The following is a 21,065-nucleotide window of genomic DNA, read 5'->3' as shown; positions in this document are numbered from 1 at the left end:
CAAGTATATGCCATGAAACAAAATGATTTTGTCGACTTTGATTACCTTCATAGGCTTATGTGTGATCCAAAAAAAGACATGGAAAAGCGACCAATAAAATGGCGAGGAATCGTGTGGTTTGAGTACAGATATGAAAACTTTTTATTCCTTGTGTTCCATACAACGAGGCATTCAAATAATTGCCTTGCTTTCCAATCTGAAAAGTGCTCATTACTTAACGTAGGTAATTACTTAACGTAGGCAGTTTATAGTACAAGTATTTGTCGTTACATAACACTAGAGTCATTATATGATTAACCAAAATCAACGGTGCACCAAACATAAACAGTGTCACATATCGACTTGTGCAAGGCATTTTTTCCATCTAAGATGTGAATAAAACGTCGTTTGTCGAGTTAAGACAGTATATGTCATTACTTTATCCAGAACAATCTGTGTATGTGCTCAAGAAAAGTGACACATTTGTCACTTATTTATCTTTCTTTTTGCAGTATTTTTTGGTTAATATTGTTACTTGCATTTAAAGTTACATCATTAGAAAGTATAAGTCTGTTACCCAGATAATATTTCTTCTTCTTCCTCTTTATAAGCAATTCTGTTCATTGTTCTTGTTCTTTTTAATTGGCGGATAGATACTTCTATGGAACGTTGTCACTCCATCTTTTGCGCGATCGACCGATACTTCTACCTATTGGTGATTTATTTCTTGTTATTTTGACCACATGTGTCTTCCCCATTTTGGTTATGTAGTTATTTCAGTCTTTTTTGCAATTTTGTGTCCATTCGTTTATACACTGTACGTCACATTGTCTTCTTATGTCTTCATTCCTCTTTCGATCTCTCAGCTCAGCGTATTTCCTGTAATTCTTCTCAGTATTCTCATCTCTGCCGTTTCCAGTAGTCTTTGTGTTGTGACTGTATCGGGTCTGGTTTCTGAGGCATACGTCATTATTGGTCTTACACTAGCTTTATAAATTCTTGAATTCATCTCAGTGTTAATATATCGCCATATCGCCGGTTCGAAATAAGAGTGACTTAACTGCAAAATGCCAAATTTCTCAGGAGAGCAAAAAAAAACGATTTTTAAATATTCAAAATAGGGAATAAATGAGGAGAAATCGTCAAGGAGCATCGGTATGGCGTTTATTCTTACAATGATGGTTTTTATTTTCATCCCCATTGGTTCGAATTTCATTATCTCAGTTTAATCCCTCCATTTTTAACCCTATCTACAGTTGCGTCATTCTTGATCTAAAAATTTTTTCTGCACAAAAAAAACTATTTTAAAATCTTAAAAAAGGGGTAAACCCTGTAGTTGGCTGTATATCTTCAATATAACAACGTGGAATAAAGTAAACACTTATGTTGTATGTAGGCGTATGCTTATGAATTTATTAAAAATTCTTAAAATTTATCCACAAGGGAGTGGAAGTACAAAACGTTTTCGGTCAAACTGACCATCATCAGTGTAAACGTCCAGTGTAAAATTGTAACTAGCCACTTCAATAGGTGTAGAAACCTCTAAATTATATTATTGTTACATTCTATATTAAAAAGTAGTCGACATAAAGTCGATATCTTAAGATTTTAATGACCACATGTGAACGTATTTCATCCTTGCTCGAAAATTGCACGAGGTACTTGTGTTCTAGTGAGAGGTTAACGACCAACTTGTTATTTTTAATATTTATTATGCCGTTTATTCTTACAGCGATAGCTCTTATTTTTATCCCTATTGATCCGAATTTCATTATCTTAATTTAGTCCCCCCATTTTCAACTCTATTAACAGTTGCGTCATTTTTCATCTGAAACAAGGTCTAAAATTGTACGTATTTCAATAACGACGCAACTACCCTTTGGTGGCTCGGCACATAGTTACAGTTCTGCATCTTTTGTATCATAACACAGTATTTTAGAAGTTAATTACGCAATAAACAAGAATTGACCAAATTTGCAGTTACGTCATTCTTATTCCGGACCGGCGATATAGTGTTATTAAGGCATCCTTCTAATCTATTTGCTTTTTGTACTTGGTCTCTCACTTCTTTTTCCAGGTCTCCGTAACTTGACAATGTAATTCCAATGTATTTTACTAACATTACTTGTTCATTACTTATAAAATCAATTACCTGAGAACGGCAGTTCTCGTCAGTGGCGCACACCTACACCCCCTACACGCGACGCTATATATTATATACACGAAATTTTCGATTTTTTAAATCTGACTGAATTGAAAATTGGGCCAACTCCCATCTTAAAGTTCAGGAATAGACTCACCCACTCATATGTCAACCATCCATTTTGGTCCAAGGGTGTGGATTTTACGGCCCTTCCTATTTAGGGCCTGTTTTTCGTTCTCGTCCCCAAAACTCCCAAAAACTTCGAAAATTTAACTCTACACTAAAGTAGGTACACAACGGCATATTTTTGGCGGTATATATGTTCGGTTAAAGAAGAGACAGGAGGACAGTAAATACACCAAATCAATAGCGTTGAGTTAAGCTTTCAAATGGTGTCTAAGCTGTCAGGATCAGACATACACACACACGGCTCAGTATAGCCGAAAAACTGAAAAACTAAACTTTGAAAATTTTGGTTTTTCGACAATTACTTAAAATTTCAACATACGAATTACGCCAATAACTGAGTGTTCGTAGAAGGACTCTAGACGAATCTAACGGTGTATACTTTATATCCGGGAAAATTCGAATCTTTAAGTTATAGGCTTCATAAATATGATCAAATCTATTTCTTATGGGAAAACCAGTTTTTCAAGCTCAATAATTCCTCTAATAGCTTCAGTTATCATACTTCACTTTAGATTACTTTACTAGTCGATACTAAAATACTACTTGTCAATACGTTTTAAACTCATGTTTAGTGAACAAAATCGGTAAGCCGTTTAGAAGTTATTGAGCTTCAAAAGTATAATCCAATTAACGATTATTCCCTAAATGGTGTATGTAGTTGTAGTCGTTAAGACGCTAATTTGATCTGGCAACGGGCAATCCGAGTTCATTTACCGGCCATCCCAATATTTTTGTCAATCTATTTTAAATAGAAAAAAAACTAGTGTACATTCGATGGACACTAGATCATTTGGAAGATAATGCGACAAACGCGACCATTTATAAAGCTTAACGTGTAATCGAGAAACATTCCATTCAACTTTATAAATAATTTTGAAAAACTCCTGATACAAGAATAAAAAACCGCTAAACGCCGTAAAAATGAGAGGCGCATACAATATTCCAGCTACAAAAGATCTGATATGAATATTACGTGGCGCGAAAATGTATATTCATTTTGATGCAAAACAAAATTATAGTTTTATTTTATAAGATTGTTTCATAATATTTGCTAAATTTGAAGTAAACGCGCCACAAAAGGGTTTCAAAATTCAAACTGTATCAAAAATACTCTTTTGTGGCGCGTTTTACTTCAAATTGGGCAAATGTTATGAAAAAATCTTTTAAAATAAAACTATTTTTTTGTTTAGCATCAAAATGAAAATACATTTTCGCGCCACGTAATGTTCATATCAGATCTTTTGTAGCTGGAATATTGTATGCGCCACTCATTTTTACGGCGTTTAGCGGTTTTTTATTCTTGTTTCTATTTTACATCTGATTTCATATTGGTCCTTTACTGATTACTATTGTTTAGGTTTCTGAGATGAAATTGTCATGAAACGACTCATAACGTTTGTGAAGACATAATGAAACAACTATAATATCAGCTTCCTTTTAATATAAAGTTTCTCTCTGACAGAATATATGAAACCCAATAGAAACAGAACAATCTTAAAGTCAGATATTATGGTGTGTTGGAAAATTTATTTACCAAACCAGCTTTTTTAACATGGACAACGCCGTTTAATATGTACGCCGTTTTGTTGGCTAAAAAATTTGATGGAGGTTTCCAAGAAAACTAGTCTTAGTGCTAACACATAAACTTTATGAACCTTAAACATATTAAAACACCATTTATTGTTTTCTATTTTAACATGAATAAAAAATGGGCCTAGATCCCGCGTACCAAAAAAAATATTAAAAGCAAGCTGAAAATTTGTTAATAGCTTAACAGTGTCTAGTCGAATAAACTTTGATGTACGGGAACACTGGAACAGCGGAAGTTTTAATTGTGGACCAGGTTTCAGGTTTCGAACGTCAGACTACGAAAACGTCTCATGTATTTTGTCGGACAGAACTTCTAATTGATTTGTTACCCTTTCATTAAACTCGCGTGCAAAAATCAGACTGTTATTTACCACCAATGTACTTCCTATCATTTGACATATACTACGTGTCGGACTTATTAAAATGCCCAATATATTTTTGTCGGACAAACATTTTTTCATATATTATATAAAGTTCGCTATTGTGAGCGGCAGTGGAGTAACGCCATAATCGTTGGCCTCATACGCCAGTGCACGTGGGTTCTAGCCCTGCCAAAGACAAACCATTTTCATTTCCAATAATGACACGAGCCGTCTCACCGTGCCACGGAGAGCACGTAAAGCCGTCGGTTCCCCTGGGCTAGTGTACATCAGCACTAGCTACTTAAAACAGGGTTAAAGATGTAAATGGCGCCGGAACTGTCCGAAAGGATCTCCCCGGCAAAAATGCCATACGACATTATTATTATTATTATAGTTCGCTATTGAATAAACTTAAAAACAACCTACTAGTTTTCATAATCATAAATTTGTTAGGATGACATATTCCACATTTAAAATTACGTTCAACAATTAAAACTTCCCCTGTTCCAGTGTTCCCACATATCAAAGTTTGTCCGAATTAGTCTAGGCGCCAAATAGAGGTCACCGTGTCCTTTTCAATTCTCATGGACAAACTCAACGGTTTCTTATGGATTTTTGGCTGCTGATTACGAATTTCGAGGGTGGATTTCGATCCGAGTGGTCAAAAAATTGTTTTAAACAATTTAATTGTTTATAAATTATTTATAAGGCTCTGGCTCATAAACTAAAAGAGATAAAAAAAAATGTTTCAAATAAAATTTGTTCCTTAGTAAAAAACGAAGAAAAAACGTTTACTAAACTTAAATCCGACAATTAGAACTCAAGATATTGTAAAATTAGTGCACAATGCAAATTGCAAAATAAGTATTTTTCGAAGCTTTATCAATCGTAACTCGGCTTCTGTGCATGCAAATGAGCCTTAGAAGGTCTCATTTTAAAGCTTAATTAAGAGGCTTCCAAACAAAGTATGTTAAATTACTTGATCCTCATTTTTTTTAAGTTATACCCGTTTGACATTATAATTTTCTTAAAAAAATTGTACATTAATTTGTTTATAAGGGTTTCAAGCAATTTTGAGCTATAAACATTTATACTTTAAATAATAATAATGATACAAGAACTCAAAAGAAACAAATTGAGCTTATGAAAATGTTCGTAAATTTATTTTTGGCCAAGATGTCTATATTTTAATGGCGCGCTATGAGGCGCAAGATTGGCTCACAACGTAAAGTTTCACGCGCTAACTTCTCGATGCAAATTATAATTTCTATGTATATATACGTTATCTTCATTTTTAATTTTTGAAGATCCTAATAACATTTTATCATATAATTTTTATAATTAAATCATCATACTGTAGGTACCTCGTATCACCTTTCATTCTATTAAATTTGTCTTCTATTTTTTATAATAAATGAGAAAAAAAAAACCATTAGAAACTAATATTTCAGAAATACGACTAAAAAATAAGTTGATATTATTTAAAAGACTAAGTTTTTCAACCTAATAAAAATATTTGTAAATTAAATACTTTTAAAAGATTTTTAATTGAAAAACTTTATTGGCCCATTTCCTGGTGACAACCTCCAAGGCTTCTACAATATGCAAGCACATGGATGCTGCAGTGAAGACTAAGGGGAAGGAATTCTACACTATGCAATTCACAACCCCCGTCTGCAGCGTGGTAAAGTTCCAGCGGAAAATGGACCTAGTTACTCTATAGGAGTAATACTAATAAAAATAAAAATGTATACCATTTTTATTCATTCAGTTGCGGTGCGAAACCAAAACTGTCTTAATTTTTACTCAGATCAGAGAGTGCAGCCAGCACTCTAGAGAAAAGCAGCCTATGCAGTCTTTGATGAACCTCTAAAAAGAGGTGAAATCGTCGATAAGAGTGCTGGCTGCACTCTCTGATCTGAGTAAAAATTAAGACAGTTTTGGTTTCGCACCGCAACTGAATGAATAAAAATGGTATACATTTTTATTGATATTATTTATTATCACTATTTTTACAGACATTTTCTTTCATACATCTGCATCGAGATATACAGGGAATTTCAGCTTTTTTACATCTGCATAAGTTATTAGAGCAATTTTTACAGACACATGGTGGTACTAAATCTAATCTTGGAAGGCATTAAAATTAAAACTTTTTGGGGCTTCAGAGTTTCGTTATCTATATGATATTCATATACAAGTGGATCAAGTTCTTTTGCAGTATCTTCGAGGCACTTTAATTGTGTGTACACCACATAAAATGCTCATTTTATATGCAATTGGATTGAGTCTGATATTGCTGGCATATCTTGCAAACTTCTTTTGGAAGTCTATTACTTAAACTTTAAAATGAAACCATGAAAAGCTCATTTCAAAGCGTAGAACCCGAGTTACGATCGATAAAGCGTCGAAAAATACTTCCTTGACTGTGAGCCGATCTTGCGCCTCATAGCGCGCCATTAAAATATCGACATCTTGGCCAAAAATAAACTTACGAATATTTTCATAAGCTCAAATTGTTTCTTTTGAGTTCTTCTATCATTATTGTTAATTAGCGTATAAATGTTTATAGCTGAAATTTGCTTGAAACCCTTATAAACAAATTAATGTACAATTTTTTTAAGAAAATTATAATTTCAAACGGGTATAACTTTAAAACAAATGAAGATCAAGTAATTTAATAAACTTTGTTTGGAAGCCTCTTAATTAATCTTTAAAATGAGACCTTCTGAGGCTCATTTGCATGCGTAGAAGCCGAGTTACGATCGATAAAGCTTCGAAAAATACTTATTTTGCAATTTGCAATTTGCATTGTGCACTAATTTTACAATATCTTGAGTTCTAATTGTTGGATTTAAGTTAAGTAAACGTTTTTTCTTCGTTTTTTATCAAGGAACAAATTTTATTTGAAACTTTTTTTATCTCTTTTACTTTATGAGCCAGAGCCTTCTAAACAATTTATAAACAATTAAATTGTTTATAACAATTTTTTGACTACTTGGATCGAAATCCACTTTCGAAATTCGTAATTAGCAACCAAAAGTCCATAAGAAACCGTTCAGTTTGTCCATCAGAATTGAAAAGGACACAGTGACCCCTCTAGCGCCTAAACTAAATAAACATCATTACTATTAACAAATTTTTCGCTTGATATTAATGATCTTTTTTTTAATACGCGGGATCCAGGCCTAAAATACTATACTGACTTACCCTGAGCAACGGTTTTCTTGGCTGCAAAACTATTTGCAGGCTTTTTAATTTCCTGATCTTCCGCTGCCTCAACATCCACATTACCACCATCGTCAGCTTCTTCTTCTTCTTCTTGAAGCACTGATCTCTTTTTTCTTCTGCCATCAGTTTCATCTTCATCATCGTCGAGTGCCTCATCTTCATCTTTTTCCTCTTCTTGGTCTTCGTCTTCCTCTTCTGACTTTACTTTAGTTTTACGTTTTGTTTTCTTTTTGGGTGTTTCATTGTCTGGTTCTTCTTCTTCGCTCTGATCTTTTGTAGTGGTTTTAGTTCTGGATTTTGTTTTCTTTTTGGGTGCTTGATTGTCTGGTTCTTCTTCTTCGACCTGATCTTGAAAGGTACTTTTAGTTTTGGATTTTGTTTTAGATGCGGCTTTATTGTCTTCATCTGCAAAGTACAAAAAGGGGTGAAATGTAATAGAATAACATTATTAGCCCGTTCAATTTGGCTTTGGTGTAAAAGTCTAAAGTTTATTTATTTATTTTATATGATAATATCAAACTAATTATAATAATATCTATATTATAAGTAATAATATATATTATAAGTATTATAATAATAATACTTATAATAATGACAATAGTTTCCCGTTTTATACCGCTGACGCGGCTCTGGGATTATAGCAGAGCATTCTGCTAACTATATCTAGGACCTACGGTATACATAGGGTGGAACGAAAAAATTTTTTTTATAATTTCAATGTGTAGTGGTGATAAAAAGTTGCATATAGTCATTGTTATGCCACAAATAAAATATTTTTGCAAACAAAATATTTTTATAGGTGCCGCAAAAGGGTTGAAAGTTAGAATTTTTAGTTAAATTTTGCGAATTTTGATGATTTCAGTTTGGTGAAAAATAGCTATTGTAATGTCTTAATTTCTATTTTAAATGATAAATACACACTCTAAAACCACGCTTTCAAGATAATTTTAGTATTAACTTACCACAATTCGCTCTTTATTTTTACTAAAACTGGCAAAGCTTGAACTTGATTTCCACATTTAAGAAATGTTTAATTAATAGTAAATATTTATTTTATTCCTTAATATAACTTAATATTCTAACTATAGTAGAAGGGCACATTTCAATAGTAGATGAACCTGTATCAACCGGGTCTAGGACATTTCGCCGTCGCCGTTTCGCCGTCGCCATTTCGCCGTCGCCGTTTCGCCGTCGAGCCATTTCGCCGTCGCCGTTTCGCCGTCGAGCCATTTCGCCGTCGCCATTTCGTTGTTAGCATTCGTACTTATAATTTCGGGATGATCATTACTTGTATATAAGATTTGAATAGTTTCCGAACGATTATATACTATCACATTTGCATAATGAAGTTTTTTTATTTTTAATACACTAAAAACAATTGAAATTGAAATCCCTTTTCTCAATATTAAGATTAGTCCGAAACTTCAATGCCGATGGAGATATTTTAGAATATCTTAGAGGACTTGCCCATAATTATGAAATGTATCTTTTTAAATATTTTTAATACTGTAAATATTTTATTTTTCAGACGAAAACAATGTATAGTTGAATACGAAAATATAACTTGGTTTTACGTGGTTTTACCAGCAGCATCAGCATTTTATTTACACTGACAATTAGTATAAAAAAAATTAGTATGTTATCACTATCACGTTCTTGTAAACTTAACCAATGCCGGGATGGCGACGACGAAACGGCCGACGGCGAACTAGCTCGACGGCGAAACGGCCGACGGCGAAGTGGCTCGACGGCGAAACGGCGACGGCGAAATGGCGACGGCGAAACGGCCACGCCGAAACGTGCTAGTCCGGTATCAACCTTCCTAGGGCATATAACTAATGCTTCCGGAAGAGGCAAAGCTATAAAATATAGGGGAATGGAGCATTTTAAAAAGGTGACAATCCTTTGAACACTTCCAATATAACAGCTTCCGGGTGTGATGGAACTGGCACTAATACTGGTGTTAACAATGGAGTAATAGCTTTAATAGAAAAAAACCTAAATAAGCCGCTGAAATGGCTGATTTGTTTGTTCTATACCAATTAATTGCGTTTGCGTCATTTGTTTTGCACATTGGATGGAAAAACTAAAGACCCTAATTAATTTGGAGGGCTTTTAGGGAAACAACTCCACATGAACAACTGTGGTTAATTTCGCTCCCATACAAAACAACCTCCCTATTCTAGATATTAAGGATGATCTAAGCACAGATCCAAAATATTTACTTGAAATATACAAAGCAATCTCCAGTGATGGATGTCCTTCTGATCTTTCTTTAAAAACTCATGGGAAATTAAATCATTTACGATGGCTTACGTTGGCCAATCGCCTTCTTCGGATATATGTTGCAACAGAGAATCCTTCAAATAATCTGAAAAATGTAACTATGTATTTGATGAAGGTGTATGCCATAGGCTGGTTTTATATCAAACTGAAACCATTTTGTGTAAATGGATCAAAACATCTATGGAGACTTATCAAATTTTCACGTTATCTTTTTTTGTAAAGAATATCTCCAATATCCAGTAAAGAATAATTGATCCAGTAATTCAAAGGAATGGTTAGTTCTCTCACCCAGAAAATGTGCTTCTCTCCATGTTATGTGACAAGAAAACACATAAGGGAGCTAGGTCTGCGGCGACTTTTGAAGGCAAGATCGGAACTCATAAATTAAGGAAGTTTGTTGTCCCGAAGCTTAACTTTAATGCCAATGACTACATTGATATAATCAACTGGATGTAAGAAGAAATTAATGAGCTTCCTATGACAAAACATATATGTAACTGACGAGGACTTAAAAAAGTATATAAGTACAGCAAGAGACCCTAGTTGTTGTTGGAATTCAACTTTATTATTTTTGTTAAGTGTTAGAATACACATGTGGGGTCTCTCTTCATGGCTGGGCCAATTCTCCGAATGCATTAGGGCGATAAACTCTTACCTAAGATTGCACATGTTACAAGGGATGTGAATGCCAGAACTGTACGTTAGTGTTAGTTCTGCGTTCGATAAGTAGTCTCGAAGTATACGTTGTAGAAGACACATCTTAATTTCTTTGTTTGTATATTATTATAATACGGTTCGGTTAAAATAAATAGTTTGTTTAGTATTATTTGTACCTTTTATTATCTACTATTTCTAATAGGTTCTGGGCTCAGTTACGTTGTTAGCTCACCTGTATTAAGATAATAATTAAAAGTGTACAGTCGCGAAATTTTCGTGTTAACCGAATACATAATGGCGGAGAGTGCGAAATATAACGTCGAAAAGTTGAACGGCAAGAACTATCAATCCTGGAGTTATTTAGTGAAAATGTTACTCATCAATGCTGATCTATGGGAAATAGTTTCGAGTGAGTTACCGTTAGAAGCAGATCGAAGCAGTTCTTGGAAAAAACAAAATGATAAGGCTTTGTCAACTATAGCCTTACTTGTCGACGTTAATCAATTAGTGCATATCCGGAACAGGGAATTCGCGCGAGATGCGTGGGTAGCGCTAAGGGAGTATCATCAGAAATCAAGTTTGTCTAGTATGGTGTTTTTGTTAAAGCAAATCTGTAGGCTATCGCTAGAGGAGAATGGTGATATGGAAGCACACATTAGTTTATTCCTAGAATCGTTGAATAAACTGGCCGCCTTAGGGGAAGAAATTAAGGACAGGTTCTCAGCAGGAATTTTGCTGGGAAGTCTTCCAGACTCATACAGTTTTTTGATTACAGCGCTGGAAAGTAGGCCATCGAGTGAATTTACTCTAGAATTTGTTACGAGTAAATTAATAGATGAGTACAGGAGACGTCAGGGAGCTTTGGGAAGAAATCAGGAGGAGTCGGTGATGAAGTCAGTATACGAGGGTAACAAAAATAATGGTACTGCAAGGGCAGAAGCAAGGCAGTATTATTTTTGTAACCGGAAGGGCCATTTTAAACGAGATTGCTTTAAGTACAAAGCGTTTAAAAAGGAAAAGGCCAATAAAGTCGCTGAAGGTACTGTGATGCATGTTTTATGGTCAATTATAGCTCAAGGGACGGAAAAAGGGATTCTGCTTCGTGGTATGTGGACTCAGGAGCTTCGAGCCACATGGTTAATTACAAAGGATTCTATACCCAATTTGACGGTAGCCGAAAGGGCGTTGTAAGTTTGGCGGAGAAATGGCAATACTCCGAGGTTCAGGGTATAGGAACAGGACTTATTGAGTGCGTGACTGGATCGGGAGTGGAAAATTTAAAAATCGACGAAGTGTTGTATGTGCCGGGATTAGACTCAAATCTGCTTTCGGTGAAAAGCTAACAAGTGCGGGACATAATGTGCAATTCGATAAAAACGAGTGTAAAATCGCTTTACACGGAAAAGTCGTCGCGAGTGCGGTGCCTTCACCGGACTTATACAAACTTTCAACTGTGGACCATGGATTGAGTGCTTTGGAGCACTCCAGCAACTGTCAACATGCATGGCATAGACGGTTTGGACACAGGGACATGGATGCAGTCAAACACTTAATGGAAAAGAAAATGGCAGTCGGGATTGATATGACAGACTGTAGGATTAGGGAAACTTGTGAATGCTGTATGAAAGGTAAAATTTTACGTAAGAGTTTTCCAAAATTTTCTCATAGCAATACATTTAATGTTCTTGACTTATTACATTCGGATATTTGCGGGCCCATGAAGACTGTTACTCCAGGGGGTAAACGTTATATTTTGACTTTAATTGATGATTTTTCTAGATATACAACTATATATTTATTAAATCATAAAAATGAAGCGGTAAAATGTATAAAAGAGTTTATAGACTTTGCGAGTAATCAGTTAGGTAGGGTTCCAAAAGTAATTAGGTCGGATAGGGGTGGCGACTACGTAAATAATAATTTAAGGGAATCTTTAAAGGGTAAAGGTATAAAAATTCAATATACAGCAGGGTACTCTCCAGAATAAAACGGGGTTGCAGAGAGAAAGAATCGATCTCTAGTTGAAATGGCTAGGTGCATGTTAATCGATGCGGGTTTAGCAAAGAAATTTTGGGGGGAAGCGATAGTGACAGCAAATTATTTGCAAAATCGATTACCTACTAAGTCGAAAGAAAAAACGCCTTATGAATTGTGGCATAAAGTAACACCGAATGTGTCGTATTTGCAAATATTTGGGTCTAAGGTTTATAGCCACATTCCCAAAGAAAAAATGAAGGATAAATTTGATCCAAAAGGTGAGTCGCTGATATTTGTAGGTTACTCTGATGAATCAAAAGCATATAGATTGTTAAATGTAGATACAGAACGTATTGCAATTAGCCGTAGTGTGGTGTTTTCCAAGAGAAATATATGCGTCGAGAAAAAGGAGGCAAAAAGTGAGGAAATATCCATTGTGTCCATGATGGAACGGGAAAAAATAGAGCCAAACGACGTAGAAGACAGAGAGGTTGCAAATTTTGAAAACACGGAGGAAATAGAAAATTCTACGGATACATCTAACACGTATGAGAGCTTAAGTTGGGAACAATCCCATGACGATGACGGTGATTCTAACTATCAATTAGATACAGATCTCGATATACAGAATTCAGGTGATCGTAGATCTAGCAGAGTAAATAAAGGTGTTTCACCTGAGCGCTACATAGCAAAGTTGACAAAATTCCAAGAAGAAGAACCAATAATCTTTAAAGAAGCGCTTGAAAGAAGTGATAGTGAAAAATGGAAGCAAGCTATGCAAGAGAAAATCACGTCTTTAAGGAAAATTTTTTGTAAAAGCAATATTGATACATATTTATATATCAAGGTAATAAATAATGAAAGGGTTTACGTACTTATATACGTGGATGACATTTTAATAGCAGCAAAGGATTCACAGGTAATAATTGATATATTTGAAGAGAAACTAAAATGTAATTTTTATATAAGGAGTTTGGGATTATTACAAGATTATTTAGGTATGAAGATTGAAATGTGCGATAAAGGGATATGTAGTTTAAATCAGGCCAGTTATATTGACAAATTGCTGAAAAAGTTTATGATGAAAGATGGAAAAGAGTTCAATATACCGCTGGATGTTGGATACTATAAGCCTAGCAGAGAAAAGCCGGTGAAAAACAGTGAAATATATCAACAACTGATCGATGGTTTATTATATATTGCGGTAAATACTAGACCGGATATATTGGCAAGCGTCACCATACTAAGCCAACAGAATAAAAATCCAAATGAAGTAGATTGGAACGAAGCAAAGAGGGTGTTAAGATATTTAAAGAAAAGTAAATATAAAAAGCTTATTTTAGGACAAGAAGGGACAGATAGTGCATTATACGGCTATGCAGACGCTGACTGGGCAGAAGACAAGGGGAACAGAAAATCAAATAGCGGGTATATATTTTTATTACGGGGTTCGCCTATAAATTGGGGATGTAGAAAACAGAATTGCGTGTCTCTATCATCAACTAAAGCAGAGTACATAGGATTGGCTGAAGGATGTCAGGAAGCAATTTGGTTAAAACAGGTTATAAAGGAATTTGTGGGTTTAGAGCCGGAATTAGTTATATAGAAAAAGGGGTTGTGAACTTTAGGTATTGTCCTACCGAGGATATGATAGCCTATATGTCGACTAAACCGCTGAATAGGGTTAAGTTAGAGTACTTAAGTAGTAAAGGGGGTCTGTTTGACTAATTCAAAAATAATTTTAGTTGCGAGGGGATGTTAGAATTCAACTTTATTATTTTTGTTAAGTGTTAGAATACACATGTGGGGTCTCTCTTCATGGCTGGGCCAATTCTCCGAATGCATTAGGGCGATAAACTCTTACCTAAGATTGCACATGTTACAAGGGATGTGAATGCCAGAACTGTATGTTAGTGTTAGTTCTGCGTTCGATAAGTAGTCTCGAAGTATACGTTGTAGAAAACACATCTTAATTTCTTTGTTTGTATATTATTATAATACGGTTCGGTTAAAATAAATAGTTTGTTTAGTATTATTTGTACCTTTTATTATCTACTATTTCTAATAGTTGTCAGGTGCAGTGTGTGGATTTTCCGTGTTTTCCCTGTCATACACAGGCAGTCAAAAGAGTCATAAACTCGTGACTGAGTCATCTCTTAGTGGCTGTGGTTTTGAAGTAAAAATGGCTTTGTTAGAACAAAGATTGCTTCCCAAAAGATTATGTCCAAATTTGAAATAAAAAAACAATTTATGTAAGTATCAAGATGAATATTGTAACCAAAGAAATTTTATAGCAATGTGTACAAATAGCAATGATAGCAATGTTAACTGTTATTAGAAACAATATTTGACTAAGAAATGTTAGCTGTGGCACCAGGTCCAATATATAAAATATTTGAAACTTTCTGTATTTTTTTGTTAAAAACCTATCTTTTCAAAGCTTTTGCGGCACCTCAAGATGTAATCCTAGAACAAAACTATTTTGTAGTTTTATTGTAGACATAATTAAGGATGTAATTCACACTATGCGTGCCAGGCACCGGCAAGCGACGGGCTTTGCATTTGCATGCGACATTCTTTTCGAAACAATCTTTGCCTAGCATGTGCCGTGAAGGTCACGACAGTGTGAATGGTACATTCCATGTCAAATCACTCAGGCAAAAAATTTTGGAGCTCCGATTTGTCTGAAAATTGGTATATAGCTTCTGCGGGACGTAAAAATAAGATATTTAAGGTCAAAAAATCTTCTTCTTCTTTTTTTCTCAAAATGTTATTTTATGCGGTTTTACAGTGATTTGGTGTTTATTTAAACAAATTTGAATTTTCTGTCGTAAAGTATCAATGAAAAACATAATATTTTAATACAAAGGACTCAAAAATGTCATTATATGGTATTATAACAAGTTATTTTGAATCAAAACAAGTTTTTGATCAAATTTTATAGTGTAAAAAACGTTAAAATACCGTTTTTTACATTTTCCTCCATTCCCAAAATACATCATCATCGATTTGGCTGAAAATTTGCCCACAGATAGCCAAAAGATAGTACTTTAAGTGGTTAAAAGGATTTAAATTATATTACAATACCAAAAAAGTTACATGTAGTAATATCAGACTCAAAAGTAGGATTAGTCCAGTCGGGATAGCATTTGACCTTGAATGCCGAGCTGCCCAAAATTTTATTTTTCTGATCTTAAGGAGAGTCAATAGTAGCCTAAATTTAAAATCACGAATGAATTCCTCCGTTAAGTTAGCCGCCATCTTGATATTAAAGCAGAACCTGTTTTGCTCAATATCTCCGCCATTTTTAACTTTTCGACAAAAATGGTAGGAACTGAAATTGAACTGAAATTGATAAATCGTATTTACAATTATTAAAATTTCATTTTAACAATTTTTGTCGTGAGGTCGATAATTTCGAGTTAATTGTACTTACAGTAGACGCCTATATTTTTGACTGTAATATTGCATGTATTATAAACTTTTTTGGTTATTATAATATAACTCAAATCCTTATCACCACTTAAAGTACCATGTTTTGTCTATCTGTGGGCAAATTTTCAGCCAAATCGGTTATGACGTATTTTGGGAATGGAGAAAAATGTAAAAAACGGTATTTTAACGTTTTCTACACTATAAAATTTGATCAAAAGCTTGTTTTGAATCAAAGTAACTTGTTATAATGCCATATAATGACATATTTGAGTTCCTTTTATTAAAATATTATGTTTTCCATCGATACTTTACGACAGAAAATGCAAATTTGTATAAATAAACACCAAATCACTGTAAAATCGCATAAAATAACATTTTGAGAAAAAAAGAAGAAAAAGATTTTTTGACCTTAAATATCTTATTTTTACGTCACGCAGAAGCTATATACCAATTTTCAGACAAATCGGAGGTCCAAAATTTTTTTTGCTCCAAAATTGAGTGATTTGAAATGGAATGACCCGAATACCTTACCGGCAAGCAATCTGCAATCTTGGTTGTTTAAAAGCAGTTTCATATTGAGAAAGACGGTCAATCATTACGATAGAGGATAGAGAATAGAAGTATTTTCTTTTTGAAAAGGTCCCTCAATATCCGCCAATTTTTCTTCTTCTTTTGGCATCATAACTCGGGATGGGTCTTTGCCTGTCTGGCTATGCCCTTCCATTCGGATTTCTCTTGTGTACTTTTTCTCCATTGTCTTATGTTCATGGCTTTCATGTCGTCTTCCACGTCATCCATCCCTCTCGTTCTGGCCCTTTCTTTTTTTTTTTCGCCTTTCATTCGGCTTCCATTGTAATATTTTCTTTGTTGTTTATTCATTGTTTTTTCTCTGCACATGTCCCAGCCATGACAGTCTTTGACTTTTCACAAATTGTACAATATTGTAACCTTCATTAAATTCATTAACCTCGTTGTTTCTACTGATTCTCCATGTGCCGTCTTCCTCTTGCACCGGGCCATATACTTTTCTCAGTATTTTTCTCTCGAATGTCTTGAGTTGGGCTCCCTTTTCGTCATTGCTCTGCTCAGGTGTCACAACCATACGGGTCTAATCAATGTTCTGTAGATAGTCATTTTGGTTCTTTTGTCTAATAATTTCGATGTCATCAATCTTTTAATAGCATAGTATGTATGCTTCTTCTCTGGAAATACGTGCATTAATTTCGATCCTTACGGAATTCTGCTGATTTCTGTACCCAGATATCTGAAGGCATCCACACGTTCAAGAGTATTGTAACTATAATAAATTAATTTCACTTAATAAAATGATATATGCTAATTTGACCGATTTTCAGTGCAAGGTTATTTACTAAAACATTTTTTGCAATTTCCCTAAAACTTCTTAAGGTGGACAATATTGGTTTTGATTGACACCTCCTCAATTGTCTATTGTGATATAATTTTCATTGTTAGGTGTTCTTTTGACGGTCATGTCATTCGTTTTTGCTTCGTTTATTTAGAGCTCCCTTTTTCGTGCTTCAGGATCAATGTTTTAGAACGCTTCAGTTAGTCGTGTTAAATTGTAGAACTACATCGTCTGCATATGCAGTAATTTGTACTGTCTTGGTGTTTAATTGGTTTTTCTGATGAGTGACTCAAAAATTAGGTTGAATATTATGGTTCAATATGCAGCCATAAGTTGTTAAATACATCCACTGTCATTCGGTTATATTTAAAAAATTTGTCTGGTCGTCTAAAAGTTCGGAGTGTAAGGTTGCAAATTCTCCTTCTTTTGTGCGTTTTTTAGCATTTTAAGAACCTAACAACGTCTTTTTTTTATTTCTGCAATATTTGTTTCCATATTCTGTTCCTTCGTCTAATATCAGAGCAATTTTTATTAACGTTCAATTTCAACATTGTTCACTACACAAAGCAACCAACCCGCGACAAGCCTTTCGCAGTGTGAATTTTCTCCGAAAACCTTGCCCGTGCCTTGCCGTTGCCGGCCCGGTTCCTTGCACGTCTAATGGGAATCAGGCTTAAGGCAACTTTCGAGTGCTATTAGAAATTTCTTTGAAAAAAAAATGTTTTTCCTATCCTTTGGTTCCACCCTAGAAGGAAGATAACAGGGCCAGTGCTATGCTTCAACCGCCTATTATTACCTCTGGTTTTACCCAAGGTACTCATTTTATTCAGGCTAAATCGACCTGGGGCCTATAGACATTTTAAAAATGTCTAGTTGTTCTTGCTGGCGCTGGGATTTGAACCTCGGTCTACCAGCACGGTCGGCCCTGATAATACTTAATAATAGAAATAAATAAATTTAATTTTAATACTTATAGAATAAGCATTCCGCCTGTGTTACCTCGGTTGCTCGAAAATCTTAACAGCACGACAACCGGACCAAAGCGCGTATAAAATAGGAAGATTTTAAAGGTGAGGCCAGCGATTTTCTCCGATGTAGCCGTAGCTCAGCGGTCAAGATACTGGCATTCTATACCAGAGCGCACGAGTTCGATACTAACAAGGACATTTTCATTTCTAAAAATTATAATGAGCCGTTCCCATGCTTCGAAGGGCACGTACAGCCGTCGGTCCCCTTAGGCTAGTGTACGTCGACACTAGTGACCTAAAACAGGGTTAAAGACGCAACTGGCACCGGAATATTCTGAACCGATCTCTACGACAAAAACGTCATACGATACCCCGGTAAAAAAGAAATACACTCAGAGAACCGACCATACATCGGCAGGTGCAGGACAGAAACATTTGAAGACGACTTTAGCAAGGTAAAGTACCACCAGAAATGAACATCGAATTACGATTAAGAAAGTAGGAGCAAAATTTTGGACCAATGCTTTTTAAATACATTTTTTTGATTCCTGAAAAACCTAACAAATATTTTCAAAAAATTTAATAGCAGAATGAAAGATTACATTATTAACCGGGGCGAAAAGTCCCTTGGAATAGAAAAAAAAGTTTTTTTGGAATGAGATATTTGAAATTAAAAATCACACTAAATTTTCTCTTTTTTATCAGCTCTGTAACTTATTAAAATAAACATTATAAAAGTTTTCGGGGACTTTCTCCCCTCGGTTATAAGGTAATATTTCATTCTGCGGTTAGCCTTCCTCAAATAACATAGGTTTTCTGAATATTAAAGCTAACATCGGGTCCTAGAGACCGACATAAAAAAAATGTTTCCATTGACACACTTTCAAGCGTAGGATTGTGTTTACTCCCTGAAGGACTAAAATTAAACATAAATGATACCTATTTTTAAATTATTAAACCTCTTTAACATTAGAAAAGTACCAATGAAAATAAAATAATCACATAACATCTAATTTGTCAAAAACAACCTGAATATTTCCATTGCTGTTTTCTTGTACCTAGTGTTACCCAAATGCAAGACCAAGACGAGACTTAGATAGTCTTGGTCTTGGTCTTGCGCCACTACACCTGGTCTTGGTCTTGGTCTTGGTCTTGGTATTGCGCTCCCGGTCTTGGTCTTGGTCTTGGTCTTGCAGCAAGAGTCTTGCAAGTCTCGCAGTTGCCCATTAGCATATTGCATATCTTAGAACAACGTAACAGAATAGGTACATTTTAAGATTGAATATCATAGCCATAGGAAAAACCAACCAAACTAATAAATATCTGACACCGGGTGGGGGTTTGAACTCACGGTGTAAGTGATCCGGGCCCATATTCTAACTAACTAAAGTTTATTGGAAACATGCATTTTTTAGTGTATTTGCTATTCACTATCTGTGATTTGAAAAGCATTCAATTCAGTGACAGATCTGCACAGTATGTTAATGCCAGTTCTAATTTTTATCCAATACGTTGGGTTGGACAGACCAGTATGGGTTTCAGATTTTATGGCACGTCAGCTGCTTCACAAGCAAAGTGAAACTTACTCTTCAATATCTCACTTGTTAGCCTTATATATAAGGCTATATAGCCGTATTCTTTAACAATATCGCTGGAAAAATGTTGTTGCTAGACAGGTGAAGTGTCATTGTATACCGGATACCGGGTATACCAATCAAACTGTGTTTTTTCTCAAAGTTCGCATCATTTTGTGGAATATTCTAGCATATAAAATACTGAAATTAAAACCCAACTATAGTCTAATGTTTTCTTAACATTCTGTCTTTGATTCATTCGCTTATGTTGTATAACAAAAAATTTAGGTATTTTATCAACTAGCCATGTTTTTCATTAATACAGGGTATTTTTAAATAAGTATGGCAAACTTTAAGGGGTAATTCTAAACAAACGAATCATGTTACATGGGTCATGTATGCATGCCAATGGTGAATATTAAATTCTTAATTGTATGTCAAAAATGCGCAATAACTACCTCATAAAACTCACCAAATTTCATTTGCATATTTCAACCGGTTTTAGAGCAATAAATAATCAGTTTGTAAGAAAAATTTTAATACCCCTATTTCGGAAACGAAGCATCTGCGGACATACCCTCCTATTAGAGGTGAAACTCACAAAGTGCACTTTTTTGAGATTTTGACATTTTCATCAATTTGAACTCAATACGGTACTGTCCAGCTCTGTGAAATCAACTGGGGCTCTATTCTAATTGCTGAGATAATTTTATGGTATACTTCACTAAGTGCATGATTGTGAATTTCGGTTTCAAGGTAAAACCCAATGAAACTTATTATTGCCCTTAGTGAATTTTTCCTTACAATCTGGAGTGCCGAATCAGTAATACATATTATTTAGTGATCTTTCAAACAATACATTATTAAACATTAACTGTTTATTATTTTTGTGTTCATTATCTATTCGGCGATTGATTAAAGAAATGAGCTTATATTATTTCTTTGTAGCAAATATTTTACATAATCTATTTTGCGATCAAGCAGGCGACTTGTGTGTTATATTGTATTGTTGAAACTGTATATTATTCGTGTGCATTACCTGTTCGGCGATTGATTAAAAAAATATGGGTTTAAATTTCTTTGTAACAGATAGCCTATGCTCACATAATGAATAACATTATCTATTTTATGGTTAAGCAGGCGACTTTTGTGGCTGTCGCCGAAAATAATGGCATTTATTTTCAAACAACGAAACTTACTGTTCATTTTTTAAAGAATAGACGGTTATTTTTGATAGATCGTTAGTAGTTGTAAGTCAGCAAAATTTTGTATAGGTACCTTTGTATGTATAAAATGTATGTGGATATT

General features: G+C 34.6%; 1 protein-coding gene across 1 annotated transcript in view; it reads right to left on the bottom strand.

The window, feature by feature from the left end:
• The window catches only part of LOC114337183 (ABC transporter F family member 4-like), a 356,953-nt gene that overhangs the window by 100,405 nt on the left and 235,483 nt on the right, over positions 1 to 21,065 (bottom strand). Inside the window, exon 2 of the mRNA XM_028287585.2 lies at positions 7,474 to 7,899. Within this exon, the coding sequence (XP_028143386.1) occupies positions 7,474 to 7,899 (426 nt within the window). The remainder of the gene's footprint in view (positions 1 to 7,473; positions 7,900 to 21,065) is intronic.

This window comes from Diabrotica virgifera, chromosome 9, assembly GCF_917563875.1.
Source record: "Diabrotica virgifera virgifera chromosome 9, PGI_DIABVI_V3a".
Lineage (NCBI taxonomy): Eukaryota > Metazoa > Arthropoda > Insecta > Coleoptera > Chrysomelidae > Diabrotica > Diabrotica virgifera.
The sequence above is the reverse complement of the archived record's forward strand: the minus strand, read 5'-3'. Positions and strand labels throughout refer to the sequence as shown.